Here is a 19,051-nt window from a genome sequence, read left to right on the forward strand (position 1 = left end):
GTCTGGTTTCCTAATAGGAGTTCAAGTATTGCATCCTCTCTTGTAGGTGCCTCTATATATTGATTTAGAAAACTTTCCTGAAAACATTTCACAAACTCCAAGCCATCTAGCCCTATTACAGTTTGGGAGTCCCAGTCAATATGTTGGAAGTTAAAATCCCCTACTATTACAACTTCCTTTTCTTACATTGGTCTACTATCTTTATACAGATTTGCTCTTCCAATTCTCTCTGACTATTGGGCGGTCTATAATACACCCCTATTAGTGTGGTCACACCTTTCCCGTTCCTCAGCTCCACCCATATGGCTTCTGCAGACAAGCCCTCCGGTCTGTCCTGTCTACGCACAGCTGTGATATTTTCCCTGACTGGTAATGCCACTCCTCCCCCTTTCATCCCTCCCCCTCTATCACGTCTGAAACAACGAATATTTCTATCATGTATAAACCTTAGGTGAGAGATGTATTAATGTATTAAAAATAAATTATAAATTCTACCAATGGAACCTCTTACTAAAGGATTCATATTCAAAATAGTATCCAACAAATCATTCTTGCATATATGGAAACTTAGATAATTATTTTTGTAAAAAAATTCTAACCTGAAGATATTGCAGAAAGTGTGTATGAGAGAATATTTTCTAATTAACTCTTCAAAAGTCATCAATCGACCATCACAAAATAAATGATAATAAAAATAAATAAATCTGCAAAAAAATATAGATCCCCTTAATCACTAAAGATTAAACAAGTTTGGGAGAGAGGACTTAATGTCACCTTTGTTAATGAAGATGGTCAATTCTTCTTTAATATGTGCCAATCAGTGTTTAATTCAATTTAAAATTGTTGACTGTTACTATTTAACAAAGGAGAGACTATCCAAAATATTTCCTAACAGAGACAATTATTGCAATAGGTGTAAAACTGAAGTAGCCACTTTTTCACATATGTTCTGGTCATGTTCTTCATCAAAATCTTTTTGGAAATCTTTATTTTCTACAATTTCTAAAGCTCTGAAAATTAATTTACAACCTAATGTACAAACCTTTGATTTCTGTCTATACATGCAGTCCTCGCATGACCTTTATCCTCCTCCACCTCACTATCTGCTCTAACACTCTAGTTCCCCTCCCTCTACAAATCTAGTTTAACCCCCTCCCCCCGCAGCACTGGCAAATCTACCCGCAAGAATGTTAGTTCCCCTCCAGTTCAGGGGCAAACCGTCCCGTCGGAACAGGCCCCACCTTCCCGGGAACAAAGCCCAATTGTCCAGAAACATGAAGCCCTCCCTCCTGCACCATCTCCTTAGCCACGTATTTAGCTGCACTCTCCGCACATTTGTATTTACAGGGACTTTACTCCTGATGCCGTTCCCGGGACCCGACCCGTTTACAGACCCGGAGCGGAACCGGAGCAGATTCTCAGCCACTGGTTTTCATCCCCAATCACGAAGACAGGATAAAGTTTCCCCGTGAATTTTTTCCCAGTGAAGGTGTGGAGATGGGACTTGGTCTCCGCGTTGTAAAATGAAACTGTCCCGGACTCGTAACTGAGATAAACTCCCACCCTCCCGGGGATGGGATCGGCAGCGAGACGGGACTCGGGGGAAGGGATACCGGACACGTCACAATCCCGATGTAACACGTCACAATCCTGCCCGATGACCCAGAATCCGGTCTCCGGACTCAGACTGACCCATCCCTTCCTCTTCACAGACTCTGCGGCGACTCCCAGACCCCAGTCCCGATTCCCCGTCACCTCCACCTCCCAGTAATGTCTCCCCGATGTGAATCCCTCCGATCCCAGCACACAAGCCCAGTTTGTGAATCTTTTCCCGGTGTCAGGGAGATTCCTCCGGGTCCCGGTCCGTCTCACACTCTTCCGATCCTCAGACACCTCGAGATACGGATGCGCCGTTTCCACATCCAGGGTGACAGAGACTGGCGGGAGAAGCAGAGAATTAGAGAGTCCCCGGGGATCGGGGGGGGGGGGGGGGGGGTGGGGAGACTCAGGCAGCGCGGCCCCGCGGATCGGGAGGGGGGGGGGCGATAGATAGATAGATAGATACTTTATTCATCCCCATTGGGAAATTCAACATTTTTTCCAATGTCCCATACATTTGTTGTAGCAAAACGAATTACATACAATACTTAACTCAGTAAAAATATGATGTGCATCTAAATCACTCTCTCAAAAAGCATTAATAATAGCTTTTAAAAAGTTCGTAAGTAGTTTACTTAAATACATTAAATACAATCAACCCCGGCACTTTAACATATCTTACTCCTGGTGGTTGAATTGTAAAGCCTAATGGCATTGGGGAGTATTGACCTCTTCATCCTGTCTGAGGAGCATTGCATCGATAGCAACCTGTCGCTGAAGCTGCTTCTCTGTCTCTGGATGGTGCTATGTAGAGGATGTTCAGGGTTTTCCATAATTGACCGTAGCCTACTCAGCGCCCTTCACTCAGCTACTGATGTTATACTCTCCAGTACTTTGCCCACGACAGAGCCCGCCTTCCTTACCAGCTTATTAAGACGTGAGGCGTCCCTCTTCTTAATGCTGCCTCCCCAACACGCCACCACAAAGAAGAGGGCGCTCTCCACAACTGACCTATAGAACATCTTCAGCATCTCACTACAGACATAGAATGACGCCAACCTTCTAAGGAAGTACAGTCGACTCTGTGCCTTCCTGCACAAGGCATCTGTGTTGGCAGTCCAGTCTAGCTTCTCGTCTAACTGTACTCCCAGATACTTGTAGGTCTTAACCTGCTCCACACATTCTCCATTAATGATCACTGGCTCCATATGAGGCCTAGATCTCCTAATGTCCACCACCATCTCCTTGGTCTTGGTGATATTGAGACGCAGGTAGTTTGAGTTGCACCATATCACAAAGTCCTGTATCAGTTTCCTATACCCCTCCTCCTGTCCATTCCTGACACACCCCACTATGGCCGTGTCGTCAGCGAACTTCTGCACATGGCAGGACTCCGAGTTATATTGGAAGTCTGATGTGTACAGGGTGAACAGGACCGGAGAGAGTACGGTTCCCTGCGGCGCTCCTGTGCTGCTGACCACCGTGTGAGACCTACAGTCTCCCAACCGCACATACTGAGGTCTATCTGTCAAGTAGTCCACTATCCAATCCACCATGTGAGAGTCTACTCCCATCTCCGTTAGTTCGTGCCTTAAGATCTTGGGCTGGATGGTGTTAAAGGCACTAGAGAAGTCCAGGAATGTAATCCTCACAGCACCACTGACCCCATCTAGGTGAGAGAGGGATTTGTGCAGCTAATACGTGATAGCATCCTCCACTCCCACCTTCTCCTTATACGCAAACTGAAGAGGATCCTGGGCGTGCCTGGTTTGTGGCCTCAGATTCTGTATTATCAGCCGCTCCATGGTCTTCATCACGAGCGACGTCAAGGCAACAGGTCTGAAGTCATTCAACTCCTTTGGTTGTGGTTTCTTCGGTACCGGGACAGTACAGGATGTTTTCCACTGTCTGGGTACTCTTCTCTGCTCCAGGCTCATGTTGAAGATTCGCTGTAGTGGACTCGACAAAAGCAGATGGACAACTAATCCCAAGGGTTTTCCGCTGGACGGAGAGCAGAGAGACCCCTGGCCCTTGACTCCTCAGACAGGGGAAACATCCTCCCTCACTCCTGCCTGTTGACCCCTGAAAGAATTTTGTGTTTCCATTAGATCTCCTCTCATTCTTCGAAACAGGGAACAGAGAACATAGAGCAGTACAGCACAGGAACAGGCCCGTCATACAATGTTCACATTCATTTGTGAGTGTGAAGTGGGGGAATGTGATGGTTTGAGACAGTAAAGGAGGTGATAATGGGAACCAGTTGGGGAGAAATGAATGGCAGATTGAACCAGGAGGGGGAGGGGTGGAAAGCCCGTGGGTGAACTGTGTGTGTAGACGTAATGAGAAGCATGAGGGGCAAAGATGGCAGATGAGGATGACTTTGTCCCCTTTCCCACAACCCCATCCCCCACAGACCCTCATTAGGACAGGGAATGAATTTGCAGGAACCCTTAAGCAACACAGGTCCTGATGAAGTGTTTCAGTCTGAACCGTCGACTGTTTACTCTTTTCCGTAGAAACTTCCCGGCCTGCTGTTCCCCCAACAATTTGTGTGTGTTACTCTGCTTTAAATATACTCAATTATTTGGCCTCCACAGTTGCCTGTGGCAAATTCACTATCCTGTGGATAAAGGATTTCCTCCTCATCTCTGTCGTAAATGGACATCCCTATAGTCGGAGGCTGTGCTTACTGCAAGTTAACCTTTAGGGAATCCTGCACAACGACATCCAAGTCCCTTTGCTCTTATGATTTTTGAATTCTCTCTGTTTTCAAAAATGTCTATGCCTTTATTCCTTCTATCAAAGTGCATGCACGACTTCCCGACTCGATAATCCATCTGTCACGTATTTGCCCATTTCCTGATCTGTCTCTGTCCTTCCCCAGATTCCGAGCTTCTGCAGCACTACTTGCCCCTTCACCTATCTTCATATCGTCTGCAAGCTTGGCCACAAAGGCAACAATTCTGTCATCCAAATCATCCTTCTGTCTATCTTGGCTTTGTGTTCCTCGAAGAATTCCAACAGATTTGTCAGGCAAGATTTCCCCTTAAGGGATGGGATGCTGTCTTTGCCCTATTTTATCATGTGCCTCCATGTACCCAAAAGCTCGTCCTTAATACTGGACTCCAACATCTTTCCAAACACACCACATCAAGACTAACACACCTATAATTTTCTTTCCTCAGCTGCTCTGCCTTCTAAAAGAGTGAAGTGACCTTTGCAATTTCCAATCGTCTTGAATGACCGAGTATCTAGTGATTCTTTAAAGATAATTACTAATGTCCCCATATTCTCTTCAGCTAACTCTTTCCAAACACTGGGGTGTGGTCCATCTGGTCCAGGTACCTTCAGACCTTCAATCGTCCCACGCACTTAGTAACAGCAACAACACTCATTTTGTCCCCTGACACTCTCACATTTCTGACGTACAGCTGGTATCTTCCACAGTGAGGATTGACACAAAATACTAAACAAGTGCCTCTGCCATGTCTTTATTGTCACATTTCTCCTCTTCAGTGTCATTTTCTTGGGGTCCAATATCCACTCTCACCTCTCTTTTACTCTTTACAGTTTTGTGTCCTCTTGAGTATTGTAAGCAAGCTTTTGATCCTATCTCACTTTCACTCCTTATGGCTTTGTAATTGCCTTCCGTTGATTATCAAAATCTCAATAATTCAACATCCCGCTGATTTTTGCTCTATTGTATGTCCTCTCTTTCGCTTTTATGCTGTCTTTGACTACCCATGTCAAACATGGTTACCTCATCCTCCCTGAATAATAATACTTCATCTTTTGGATTTATCCATCCGAATTACCCCTGGAATTCCAGACTTTGTTGTTCTCCAATCATCCCTGCTCGTGTCCCCTTCCAATCTATTTTGGTCAGCTCCTCTCTCATCCCTCTGTAACTAACTTTACCCCACTCTGAAATTGATACATCTGAATTTATCTTGCTCTCAAACTCTGGGGTGAATTCTATCATTTTATGATCACTGTTTCCTGAAGGTTCTTTTACCTTAGTCTCCCAATCATACCTCCCATTGTGCTCAACCACAAGCTGTCCTAAAAACCCATCTCGGGGGCATTCTACAAATTCCCTCTCCTGGAATACATCACCAATATGATTTTCCCAGTCGACCTGCATGTTGAAACCCCCCATTCGGATCGTCCCCTTGCTCTTTTTTTCTATCTCCTGGTGTAATTTGTATCCCATTTTGATCCTGGCTACTATTTGGAGGCCTGTATATAATTACCATCAGGGTCTTTTTACCCTTGCAGTTTTTTAACTTTACCTGCAATGATTCGACATCTTCCAATCCTATGTCACCTTTCTCTAAGGATTTCATTTCATATTTTACCAACAGAGCCTCCCCAGCCTCTCTGCCTACCTGCCTGTCCTTTGAATACAAGGTGTATCCTTGGATGTTAGGCTTCAAGCCAAGATCTCCTTTCAGCCACAACTCAGTGAAGCCAACAACGTTACACGTGCCAATCTCTACCTGTGCTACAACATCTTCTACCTTATTCCGTATACTGGTGCATTCAAATATAACACCTTCAGTCCTGTATTCATCAGCCTATTCCACACTGTCCACATGAACTTAAGCAAGGCCTTTGATGTCGATGATAAACCACATTTCGGGTATTGTCTGCATTTCCAGTTCCCCAAATATGGGAAAACATAGAAAACCTACAGCACAATACAGGCTCTGCAGCTCGCAAAGCTGTGCGGTACATGCCCCTATCTTAGAACTACCTAGGCTTTACACATAGCCCTCTGTTTTTCTAAGTCCACCTAGCCATCCAGGAGTCTCTTAAAAGACTCTTATCATTTCTGCCTCTAACACCACCACTTACAACCCATTCCATGCACTCACCACTCTGTGTAAGAAAAAACTTACCTCTGGCATCTATTGTGTACCTCCTTCCAAGCACCTTAAAACTATGCCTTCTCATGCTAGCCATTTCATCCCTGGGAAAAAGCCTCTGACTATCCACACGATCAATGCCTCTCATTATCTTGTACACCTCTATCACCTGTCATCCTCCATCAGGATTCACTCAACCTATTCTCATAAGGCATGCTCCCCAATCCATGCAACATCCTTGTAAATCTCCTCTGCACCCTTTCTATGGTTTCCACGTCCTTCCTGTAGTGAGATGTCCAGAATTGAGCACAGTACTCCAAGTGGGGTCTGACCGTGGTCCTATACACGTGCAACATTACCTCTCGGCTCATACAGAATCCCACAATTGATGAAGGCCAATGCACCGTATGCCTTCTTTACCACAGAGTCAGCCTGTGTAGGATGTCATTACACTGGACAGGAGGATGTTACCAGGACTGGGGGGGGGGCTTGCGTTAAAAGCAGAGAGTGGATAAGCTTGGACTATTTAACTGGAGTGTAGGATGTTGAGGAATTACCCCTTATTGAGGTAAACGCATTCATAAATGGCTTAGATAAAGTGAGTCTTTTTTTCTGAGAAATTAGAGTACAGAACCAGAGGGTTCAGATTGAAAGTGAGACGGGAAATTTTTATGAGGTATCTACAGGGTAACATTCTCACAGAGAAGGAGGTGGTCCAATGCTGTAGAAACAGGTAAAATTAAATATTTTAAAATAAATTTGGACAGGTACATAGATAGGAAATGGTTAGAGGGATATGGGGCAAACACACACAGATAGGACATGCGCAAGAAGATATCCTAGTCTTGCAGATGCATGAAGTGGGCTGTGGGTTTAACATCTGTCAAACCCTTTCCAAATCATCCTTCTGTGGAATCTCACCCTGGAGTCTGTCTGTGAAGTGTTGATGTGACGTAACGTCAGAGGGCAGCTCAGTGTTGACCATGTGTCACACTCTGATACTGTGTATGTGTGTGTTGATTGTGGTAAATATCAGTGTGTTTGTGTGTACACATTGAAGGAGAGTGTGCACATTGAAGAATTTGTATGTTACAGTGTGTCATCACATGTCTGGTGTGTGTTGACAATGTGTCACACATGATTGAGTTGTTTAAATGAATAAATGACTGTCTCTGAAGAGATTGGTTTCCAGGTTACTGAGGGAAATAACAACGTACATTGCGGAGGCTCTGACTACAATCTGCCAATCCTTCCTGTGTATGTGTGTGAGGGAGCTTTGCCAGGCCGGTTATGCTGTGTGTGCTTCTCCCGAGATGAAATCTTGACCCATGTCAATGCTTGTTGGTGTGTCCGAGCTCATTCTCACGATGCTTCAATGTAGTGGTCTGATCACCATAAGACATAGGAGCAGAATTAGGCCATTTGCCTATCGAGTCTGCTCCGCCATTCAATCATGGCTGATCCTTTTTTTTCCTGCTCAGCCCCACTCGCCAGCCTCACCCCCACAACCTTTGATACTCTGTTCAATCTGGAACCTATCGAGTCTGCTCCGCCATTCAATCATGGCTGATCCTTGTTTTTTCCTGCTCAGCCCCACTCCCCAGCCTCAGCCCCACAACCTTTGATACTCTGTTCAATCTGGAACCTATCGAGTCTGCTCCGCCATTCAATCATGGCTGATCCTTGTTTTTTCCTGCTCAGCCCCACTCCCCAGCCTCACCCCCACAACCTTTGATACTCTGTTCAATCTGGAACCTATCGAGTCTGCTCCGCCATTCAGTCATGGCTGATCCTTGTTTTTCCTGCTCAGCCCCACTCCCCAGCCTCACCCCCACAACCTTTGATACTCTGTTCAATCTGGAACCTATCGAGTCTGCTCCGCCATTCAATCATGGCTGATCCTTGTTTTTTCCTGCTCAGCCCCACTCCCCAGCCTCACCCCCACAACCTTTGATACTGTGTCCAATCTGGAACCTATCGAGTCTGCTCCGCCATTCAATCATGGCTGATCCTTGTTTTTTCCTGCTCAGCCCCACTCCCCAGCCTCACCCCCACAACCTTTGATACTCTGTTCAATCTGGAACCTATCGAGTCTGCTCCGCCATTCAATCATGGCTGATCCTTGTTTTTTCCTGCTCAGCCCCACTCCCCAGCCTCACCCCCACAACCTTTGATACTGTGTCCAATCTGGAACCTATCGAGTCTGCTCCGCCATTCGATCATGGCTGATCCTTGTTTTTTCCTGCTCAGCCCCACTCCCCAGCCTCACCCCCACAACCTTTGATACTCTGTTCAATCTGGAACCTATCGAGTCTGCTCCGCCATTCGATCATGGCTGATCCTTGTTTTTTCCTGCTCAGCCCCACTCCCCAGCCTCACCCCCACAACCTTTGATACTCTGTTCAATCTGGAACCTATCGAGTCTGCTCCTCCATTCAGTCATGGCAGATCCTTGTTTTTTCCTGCTCAGCCCCACTCCCCAGCCTCACCCCCACAACCTTTGATACTCTGTTCAATCTGGAACCTATCGAGTCTGCTCCGCCATTCGATCATGGCTGATCCTTGTTTTTTCGTGTTCAGCCCCACTCCCCAGCCTCACCCCCACAACCTTTGATACTCTGTTCAATCTGGAACCTATCGAGTCTGCTCCGCCATTCAATCATGGCTGATCCTTGTTTTTTCCTGCTCAGCCCCACTCCCCAGCCTCACCCCCACAACCTTTGATACTCTGTTCAATCTGGAACCTATCGAGTCTGCTCCGCCATTCAATCATGGCTGATCCTTGTTTTTTCCTGCTCAGCCCCACTCCCCAGCCTCACCCCCACAACCTTTGATACTCTGTTCAATCTGGAACCTATCGAGTCTGCTCCGCCATTCAATCATGGCTGATCCTTGTTTTTTCCTGCTCAGCCCCACTCCCCAGCCTCACCCCCACAACCTTTGATACTCTGTTCAATCTGGAACCTATCGAGTCTGCTCCGCCATTCAGTCATGGCTGATCCTTGTTTTTTCCTGCTCAGCCCCACTCCCCAGCCTCACCCCCACAACCTTTGATACTCTGTTCGATCTGGAACCTATCAAGCTCTACCTTAAATATGCCCAACGACCTGGTCTCCACAACTGCCTGTGGTAACAAGTTCTGCGTATTCGCCACCCTCTGGGTAAAAAAAATTCTCTGCATCTCTGTTTTTAAATAGGCGCCCCTATATCTTGTGGCTGTGCCCTCTTGTCATAGACTCCCTCACCATGGGAAACATCCTTTCCACATCTACTCTTGTCTTGACCTCTCAACGTTCAAACTTTTCTAGGAGATCCCCACTCATCTTTCTAAATTCCAGCGAGTACAGGCACAGAGCTATCAAATGTTTCATGTATGCTAACCCTAACATTCCTGGAATCATCCTTGTGAACCTCCTCTGAACCCTCCCAAATGCCTGCACATTATTTCTTAGATGAGCAGCCCAAAACTGTTCACAATACTCAAGGTGAGGCCTCACCAGTGCCTTATAAATCCTCAGCATCACATCCCTGCTCTTGTACTGAATGCTGATGTTGCATTTACCTTCCTCACAATTCACTCTACCTGCACGTTAACCTATACGGTGTTCTGCAGAATAGAGGTCACCAGCCAACAGGGGTCAACCACCTTTTTTGCACCACGGACCGGTTTAATATTGACAATATTCTTGTGGACCGGCCGACGGGGTGGGGTGGGGTGGGGTGTTAGTCACAACCGGAATATAGGTGATAAGTCAGCTATAACTCACTTACAAGTGGCTCATACACTCGATTTTATTTCCAAAAGGGTTTATCTAACGAATTCAATATTAAACAGACAGCACATAGTTTCCTCGTATGAATACAGTGATAAGTCATATATAACTCATAAGTCAATAGCATCATAACATTTTACGTAAAGTTTGGATTATAAACACAGCGCATATTTTCCTCGAATGTACATATAAAATCATTCCAACAAACCAATATCGCTGAATCAGTGGGAGACCAGGCCTTGTTTCCCTGCAACAAGACAGTCCCATCCAGGGGTGACGGGAGACAGCGATACTCAAAGGGAGTTCCTTATTTCCAGTCTATTTCGCAATTTAATTTCCGTGGCTCTCAGCACTTGTTTCTGTCCCACTTGCTCTCATTTTGTTTGGCTCAAAAAACTCAACGGGTTTGTCTTTAAGTGCAGGGTGCTTGGACTCAAGGTACCGAAGCAGTTTGGAGAGCTTCATTGCCTAATTAGGCAGCCTCTAGGCCTGAACTCCAGCCTCCCACCCGCCCGCTGCCAGATGTCTTGGCCAGGTGCGGCTGGTCGTGGGTGGGGTGAGAAGGCAAGGTAAGGGCTGGAGGTCCCCGGGCCAGGGCTGCGGCTGTCGCAGTCCGGAGTGTGAGGAGAGTGCAACGGGGCACCCTTGTAGGTAGGTAGGATCTATCGGCCAACAAAAGTGTGGCTGGAGCGATGACTTTCAGTAGGTCGCAGCGAGGTAGCTGCTCTGCTACTTACGAAACCCTGAGCCCGAACTAGGTCTTCTGCGAATATTTTAGCACCGGGTCCCCCACAAACATCCGGTGGGCTAACCAGAGTTAGAGGTGGCACCCGTCTGTCCGCACTCCAGGCCAGTGGCAATGGCACTTCTCGCCGGCCGGTTACCTGAGACCAACCAGTGATCCCTGGCACGAGGGCGTCACTGATGACTGATGACTTCGTGCGGGTTCAAGTTCAACAGTGGGCATGACAGGGAATGAGGAAAGGTGGAGCTAACTTACATCGCCAAATCATATCGTTTCCTCGTGGCCCGGTAGCACATGCTGGTTGTTGGGGACCGCTGTTTTCGAGCACCTTCTCCCTTGTAACAATAACTGCACTCACTTCTCCTCCCTTGCACCCTTCAACATCTGGCACAGTGCTAGTGTCCTCCACAGTGAAGACTGATGCAAACTACTCATTCAGTTTATCTGCCATCTCTTTATCCCGCGTTATTATATATCTGGCCTCATTTTCTAGCGGTCCTATATCCACTCTCATCTCTGTTCTATATGTTTTACAATACTTGAAAAACAATTTGATATTGTTTGCTAACTTGTTTTACAAAGACAGGTGTGTAAAAAGGGCCTGAAGGATCTTTGTAGACCAGAGTCACCCCAACGACAAACTGTACCAGTTGCTACCATCCGGGAAACGGTACTGTAGCATAAAGGCCAGAACCAACAGGCTCCGGGACAGCTTCTTCAACCAGGCCATCAGACTGATTAACTCATGCTGACACAATTGTATTTCTATGTTATATTGACCAGCCTGTTATACATACTATTTATCATTAATCACTATGAACTGCACATTTAGATAGGGGTGTAACATAAAGATTTTTACTCATGTATATGAAGGACGTAAGTAATAAAGTCAATTCAATTCCATGTTTCATTTTCCCCTCTCAATCATTCTTTCAGTCCCTCTCTGTAGGTGTTTAAAAGCTTCACAATTCCCTGTCTTCCTATTAATGTTTACTTTGTTGTATGCCCACTCTTTTGCACTTGGATTAGCTTGTCTTCCCCTGTCAGCCACGGTTGTACTATTTTGCCTTTTGAGTATTTATTTATTTTTGTAGTACATCTATCCTTCACCTTCCTCATTTTCCCAGAAACTGACACCATTTCTGCTCTGCTCTCATCCCTACCAGCAGCACCTCCTTGCCAACTCCTCTCTCAGACCACTGTAATTTCTTTTACTTCTCTGAAATACTACAATGTCAGACTTTACTTTCTCCTTATCAGATTTCAAGCTGAACTCAGTCATGTTGCGAGCACTGCTTCCTAAGGTTTATTTTAACTACCGGGTACTCACCTCTGGTTCAATACATAACACCCAATCCAGTGGAGCTGTTCCCCAAGTAGGCTCAACGACAAACTGCTCTAGAAAGCCATCACATTGCATTTAACAAACTCACTCTCTTGAGATCCTTTACCAACCTGATTTTCCCAATTGACCCGCATGTTGAAATCTCCCATGATTATCATAACATTGTCCTTTTCTTCAGCCTTTTCTATTTCCAGCTGTAATCTGTGGGCCTCAACCCACTGACTGTAGGGAGGCCTGTATATGACTGCTGTCAGTGTCATTTTTACTTCTGCAGTTCCTTACCTCAACCCACAAGATTCAACATCTTCCAATCCTATGTCACATCTTGCTGCTGATTTACCAGCAGAGCCACGTCACCCCCTGACCCGACCTTCCTATACCAACGATACATTGTGTAACCTTGGACATTCAGCTCCCAACTACAACCATCCTTCAGCCACGATTCCGTGATGGCCACAACATCATAACTGACAATCGGTAATAGTGCAACAAGATCATCCACCTTATTTCTCATACTCCATGCATTGAGATATAACACTTTGTGTACTGTATCTGCTATCCTTTTTAATTCTGCATCCCTAATGCACTGATACTCACCTTGCTGGCTGCAATTTTCTCTTCGCATCTGTCCGCCCTATCTGACAGTCTGACTGCACGATATCTTTGCATTTTTACCATCAATCCTATCTCTTCACTCCAGTTCCAACCCCCCGCACCCCCACCAAATTAGTTCAGACCCTCCCCAACAGCTCTATCAAACCTCTCTGTGAGAATATTGTTCTCCCTCAGGTTGAGGTGCGACCCATCCCTTTTGAGCAGGTCATTCCTCCACCAGAACAGATCCCAATGATCCAAGAACCTGAGGCCCTGTCCCCAGCACCATCTTCTCAGCCATGTTTATCTGTTAAATGATCCTGTTTCTACCCTCCCCAGTACGTGGTACAGGCAGCAATCCAGAAATTACAACCCCGGGGGTGCTGCTTCTGAGCTTTCTACCAAGCTCTCCAAATTCTATTATCAGGACCCCTTTGCTTTTACATCCTATATAATTGGTCCCACAATGTACCAGGATATCTGACTGTTTTCCCTTCCTCTCTAAAAATGCTGCATACACGATCTGAGATGTCCATGACCTTGGCACCAAGGAGGCAACATACCATTCTGGTGTCCCATTCATGTCCATAGATTCTCCTATCTGCTCCCCTGTAGATTGAGTCCCCTATCACGACCACTCCCCTCTTCTGCCTCTAACAACAGTGAGAGATGCTGGTCCAGAAGGTGGAAGACCTGCGTCAATCAGACACTGGACTCACAGGGCACAAAGGACTTGTGTATTTTCCTGACAATCTCGGTCACCACACTGATACCCGCTTTTATTCCCTACAGTATCATGAAATCTGTATTAATTTCCCAGCTCCTGTGGTAGGATACAAACTAGTGTTTTGGCATGTTAGTGCAGTGTGCCTGTGATCAGGACACAGTGTTCATCTGTCACCCCCGTGTATTGGTTTTATTTTGACCCTGTGCTGGTGTGTCCAGGGGTCTGACATCTCCAGCTGACCATGTGACAGTGATGCCTCCCAGTCGGTGGGGTTGATGCGGAATAAACTTCAGTTCCCCTTCAGCCTGTTATTACAGCCAATCTTTGCCTCAAATTATGAATTAATTGTGTCTGGTAAACGAAAAAATGAATCTTTGTAGTTTTACCTCGGTTAATGGCATCAAGTATTTCTCTCAGCACTGTGTTCAACAAATAGAGGTGATCAAATTTTTCAACCGGTAGGGCCTCATCTGTCACTGACAATTCCTGGACATCGTCACTGATTCTGTAAATATTAACCTGCTGGTGATAAACTGGAATTTTGAAGTATTTTACAAATCCATACAGGGTTTCAGTAAAGAGCATGTCCTACCTCCTGTTCCGACGAGCTTCCTCCTGAAATAAATAAAAACACAAATCTGATTAGACTTGGACTTACAGTCCTGAATTTCATCCAAATCATTACAAAATGTTGAAAATTCCCACTCCCACAGTCACAAACACACACCAGCAATACAGAACCACGGGGAAAATTACAGGAAAAGTTTCTGAATGTCAGACCATTACTGAGAGGATGAAACTTACAGGAAAGACAGGACAGGCTGTGCATTACCATCTGGATAAGGCGTCAGAATGATAAGATGGAACAATTTAAGATTAATGATGGATTTGCTTGCGCGAAGGTGGAAAAAGTACCTCATTATGGCGAACACGAGAGGACACAGGTGCTTGGAAGTAGTACGGAGGAGATGTCGGGTAAGTGTTTTGGAATGGGTGGAATGAGCTGCCGGCAACGAAGGTGGAGGTGGATGCGATAGGGTCTTTCACAAGACTCCCACACAGGTACATGGAGCTTGGAAAAATAGAGGGCTATGGCTAACTGGAGGTAATTTCTAAAGTCAGTAGATGTTCGGCACAGCATTGTGGGCCAAAGAGACTGTATTGTGCTGTAGGTTTTCTTTGTTTCTATGTTTCTATTTATGGGGAGACCTTCAGTCAAAGATAAAATGCCAGGAGGTTTTTAATAAATCCCACAAGAAATTTAGTGACGAGAATGTGGAACTCAGTGCCACAGGAGTGGTTGAAATGGAACAGCAGAGATTGAATGTAATGGGGAGGCTGGATAAACACGTGAGGGGCCAGGGAAATTGATAGAAGATGGACCTAATGGCCTGCTCATGACAGAAAATGGGACACAATCCCATGTAAAACTTATCCAAAAAATTAGAGACAGTGAAAGTTTCCGTAATCTGATGACTGAAGTGCCTGTATTGTGCTGTAAGTTTTCAATGTTTATATTTCTACGTTTCTAATGTGAAACTTAAACGAAAAATCAAAGAAACATGGAAAGTTTCCCTAATCTGACGGAAACCGGACATAGAGGATAAGTCTGACGTGTGGGTCAAATTCTTTGTTCTCACTGATTGACAGAGAGACCCTCACACCCACCGCACCAGACACACTCACAGCCTCTGATTGGAACTGGGTGTTAATGGAAGTTTTAGAGGATATTTAATGTTGTAATTAAGGACACAATCAGCAGCTCTGTGTTATGATCAGAGTAAATCATTTCAGAGAAGATTGCATTCTGTCCTGGGATGTACAGAAGTTGTGGAAGTCCAGTTTTGGGACAACAACAGTCCTGAATAGTTGCATCGATCGTTTGCTGAGAAACAGTTTACTGTCATTTCTAAATGCTGAGTGTAAGAGCAACACGTCTGTTTTCTGTCTGCATTGTATTCTGAGTTATGTGTTTATTACGAAAACCAGTCATGTGAGTGGGGACATGGTAAAAGCGAAGGGAATAAGTTACGTATTCGTACTTTGTTCTGGGCTGTTTTGAGCCTGGGACTGGCAGATGTCATATCTTTTGTTGACAGATTAATTGCAATTTAATTTATGATTAATTATGCAGAAAATTCATCGCTTAAATATTGTATGTTGCTGATAAAGGATCAAATATCTGTCTCCGACATTTTAGAATGTCATTAGCGGAGTGATTGGAGGTTCATCATGCGAGGAGAAAACTCTGTGTGAGGACACCAGCAGCGGTAATTGATTTGGTAGAATTGGCCGCTGTGCTGTGTTTATTTCAAATATACTATTGTTCATTTAGTTCAATTTGACAGAAATAAATTGAAACGTAATCCCTCACCTTGAGAAATATCACACCATCTTTCTGATCCATCTGTTCCTTTAACTTTGAGATTTCCTCCTGAATAAACCTTATATTCTCTTGAATCTTCAGAAGACTTTTCTCCATTGGATTTAGAATCCTCGCCTCTTCTTCCCTGAGATCCCTGAGTAAGCTCTGCTGTTTCTCTGTGATAATCTGGTGCAGTTCAGCAAACTGGGATGTGATGTGGGACTGAACGCTGTGTGACTGTTTCTGTCGAATGAAAGGTGAAGATTAGTTTACTGCATTGCTGTGTTGTATTTCCTTATGACATTAAGGTGACCATTCGGCCCATTGGGGTCCATACTACTTCTGAGACATTCCCGTCAATCCCATTCCATCAAGTTTTCCTGAAACCTATTCTCCCTCATTGACCCATTAACTCCCACCTGATTCACACACACTCTCCATCACCTTCACAGGGTTAATTGTAATTAACCATTTAACCAGCATGTTCTTGGGATGTGTCTGAAACTGTCATGGCCACAGGGAGAGCATGAAAACTCCACACAGACAGCAGCAGAGGTCAGGATCGAACACAGGTCACTGGAGCTGCGATACTCGGCTATTCTGCATTAAATGGAGCAAACCTCGACAGTAATATCAGAAATTCCGCTCAGGAAGCCTCACCCGAACTCCGGAAATCTTCTCTTTCTGTTGCTGCTCCTTTTCCTGGAAGTCTGATTTCTTTTTTGTGAAACAGTCTAAGGAAGATTTTAGCTGATCCTGGAAGTCAGAGAGTGAAGGAAATAGAAACAAAGATGCATCAAAGGAAACAGGTGATCAAACCCGATTATCACACAAAATGTCGGAGGAACTCAGTGAGTCAGGCAGCATCTATTCAGGGGAAATAAACAGTCGGTGTTTCGGGATGAGACCCTTCATTAGGACTGGGAAGGAATGGGACAGAAGCCAGAATAAAAAGGTTGGGTATGAGAACCAGCTGACAGGTGACGGGTGAGACAACGTGAGGGGGAACGTGGGGGAGGGTGATGAAGTGAGAAGCAGAGAGGGGACAGGTGGAAGAGATCAGGGCTGGAGAAGAAGGAATCTAAAACGAGAGGACAATCGACCATGGAAGAAACGGGGAGAATTTGGGACTGTTTGGAGCCCTGAATGGTGGTGAGGCAGGGGTTGGTAGGAGTCAGGTGTAGCACTTGTCCCGTTTGCAGGTATCGGTGTCAGGAGGGAGATCAGTGGGGAGGAGCGAGTGGATAAAAGGGAGTTGTGTAGAGAGCGATCCCTATAGGGCGCGGAGAGTTGTAGTGGTGGAGGGTGGGAGTGGGCCCGTGCCTCGTGTTAGAATCCGTTTGGAGATGGCGAACGGTGGGGGGATGATATGTTGTTTATGGAGGCTCGTGTCGTGGACAATAGACGATGGGGTGAGAATCAAATTCGAGTCAGTTTTACCTTGTAGAGTGTAACAGCTTTTTTAATCGGCATGAAGCGGTGCTCTCGGTGTTCCTGCGCAACCGCACAGATCACACAGATCAGTGTCTTGTCCGTTTCACAAAACAGCTTCAGTTCTTCCTCATGTTCCTCGCAGTAAAGTTTACTTCTCTTCCCTTTGGGATTCAGGTTTATATTTCGAGCTTTTTCAGCCAGATTTGCTAAGGCCCGATTCACCCTGAGGCTGCAGTCAGCAAACTCCTCTCTACATTCCGGGCAGGAGTTTCTCTCCTCCCTTTCCCAACACCGTGTGATACAAGAGCGACAGAAGTTGTGTCCGCACTCCAGTATAACCGGATCGGTGAAGAAATCCAGGCAGACGGGACAAATTGCCTCCTCGGTCCAACTCTCGGCCTTTCTTTTCGAAGCCATGTTAACTCCCAGCACTTCCTGATTCAGAATGCTTTCACTTTCGGGGAGCTGCTGATCCCCTGCAGTACCGCTATTGTCCACTACGCGCGCTGCAGTCTCAGGGAATGAATATTATGTCACTCCGTATGTTCAGTGGGAAAGAATTGTGGCCATTTCCATATCAGCGTGGGATCAGAAACACATTCAGTAGTTCCTAACAGAAATGAAAACTCGGCCATGGACTGCCTAAGCCCGGCTACGAACAGAGGAGTGTTGGGCATGGTTCTAGCAACCCCATCTCGTAAAAGCCCAGTGCGACAGAAACGTCAACTAAATCTCTAAAGGCCTCATCCCTGGGATCGGAAGGACGTTCCCCTGGAAGACGATTGAATCGTGTGGATAGAGGGAAGCCACAGGCCCGATCAAATCACGGCCCTGGGCAGAGGAATCTGCCGAGCCTGTGTCCCGGTGGCGTGATGGGCTAAAGAAGAAGCAGAACAGAAATGAAAACGGACAGAAGAGCCTGGTTCAGTCTGAGGCAGGACTGAAAAGGGCAAATTCTGAAAAGAGAGGCACAAGAGACTGCAGATGCTGGAATCTCGAGTAGGAAACATGATGCCAGAGAAACTGAGCAGTGACTAGTGGGGTACCGCAAGGCTCAGTGCTGGGACCTCAGTTGTTTACAATATATATTCATGATTTAGACGAGGGAATTAAATGCTGCATCTCCTAGTTTGCAGATGACACGAAGCTGGGCGGCGGTGTTAGTTTTGAGGAGGATGCTAAGAGGATGCAGGGTGACTTAGATAGGTTAGGTGAGTGGGCAAATTCATGGCAGATGCAATTTAATGTGTATAAATGTGAGATATCCACTTTGGTTGCAAGAACAGGAAAACAGATTATTATCTGAATGGTGGCCAATTAGGAAAAGGGGAGGTGCAACGAGACCTGGGTGTCATTGTACACCAGTCATTGAAGGTGGGCATGCAGGTACAGCAGGCGGTGAAAAAGGCAAATGGTATGTTGACATTCATAGCAAAAAGATTTGAGTATAGGAGCAGGGAGGTTCTACTGCAGTTGTACAAGGCCTTGGTGTGACCGCACCTAGAGTATTGTGTGCAGTTTTGGTCCCCTAATCTGAGGAAAGACATTCTTGCCATAGCGGGAGTATAAAGAAGGTTCACCAGATTGATTCCTGGGATGGC

The 19,051-nt window shown here is 45.8% G+C and overlaps 1 protein-coding gene across 1 annotated transcript in view; it reads right to left on the reverse strand.

The window, feature by feature from the left end:
• Positions 1–1,137: 1,137 nt before the first annotated feature.
• Positions 1,138–19,051, reverse strand: part of LOC140720244 (E3 ubiquitin-protein ligase TRIM39-like) — a 420,075-nt gene continuing 402,161 nt past the window's right edge. The window contains exon 5 of the mRNA XM_073035121.1: positions 1,138–1,937. Within this exon, the coding sequence (XP_072891222.1) occupies positions 1,387–1,937 (551 nt within the window). The 3' untranslated portion in view covers positions 1,138–1,386. The remainder of the gene's footprint in view (positions 1,938–19,051) is intronic.

This window comes from Hemitrygon akajei, unplaced genomic scaffold, assembly GCF_048418815.1.
Source record: "Hemitrygon akajei unplaced genomic scaffold, sHemAka1.3 Scf000038, whole genome shotgun sequence".
Lineage (NCBI taxonomy): Eukaryota > Metazoa > Chordata > Chondrichthyes > Myliobatiformes > Dasyatidae > Hemitrygon > Hemitrygon akajei.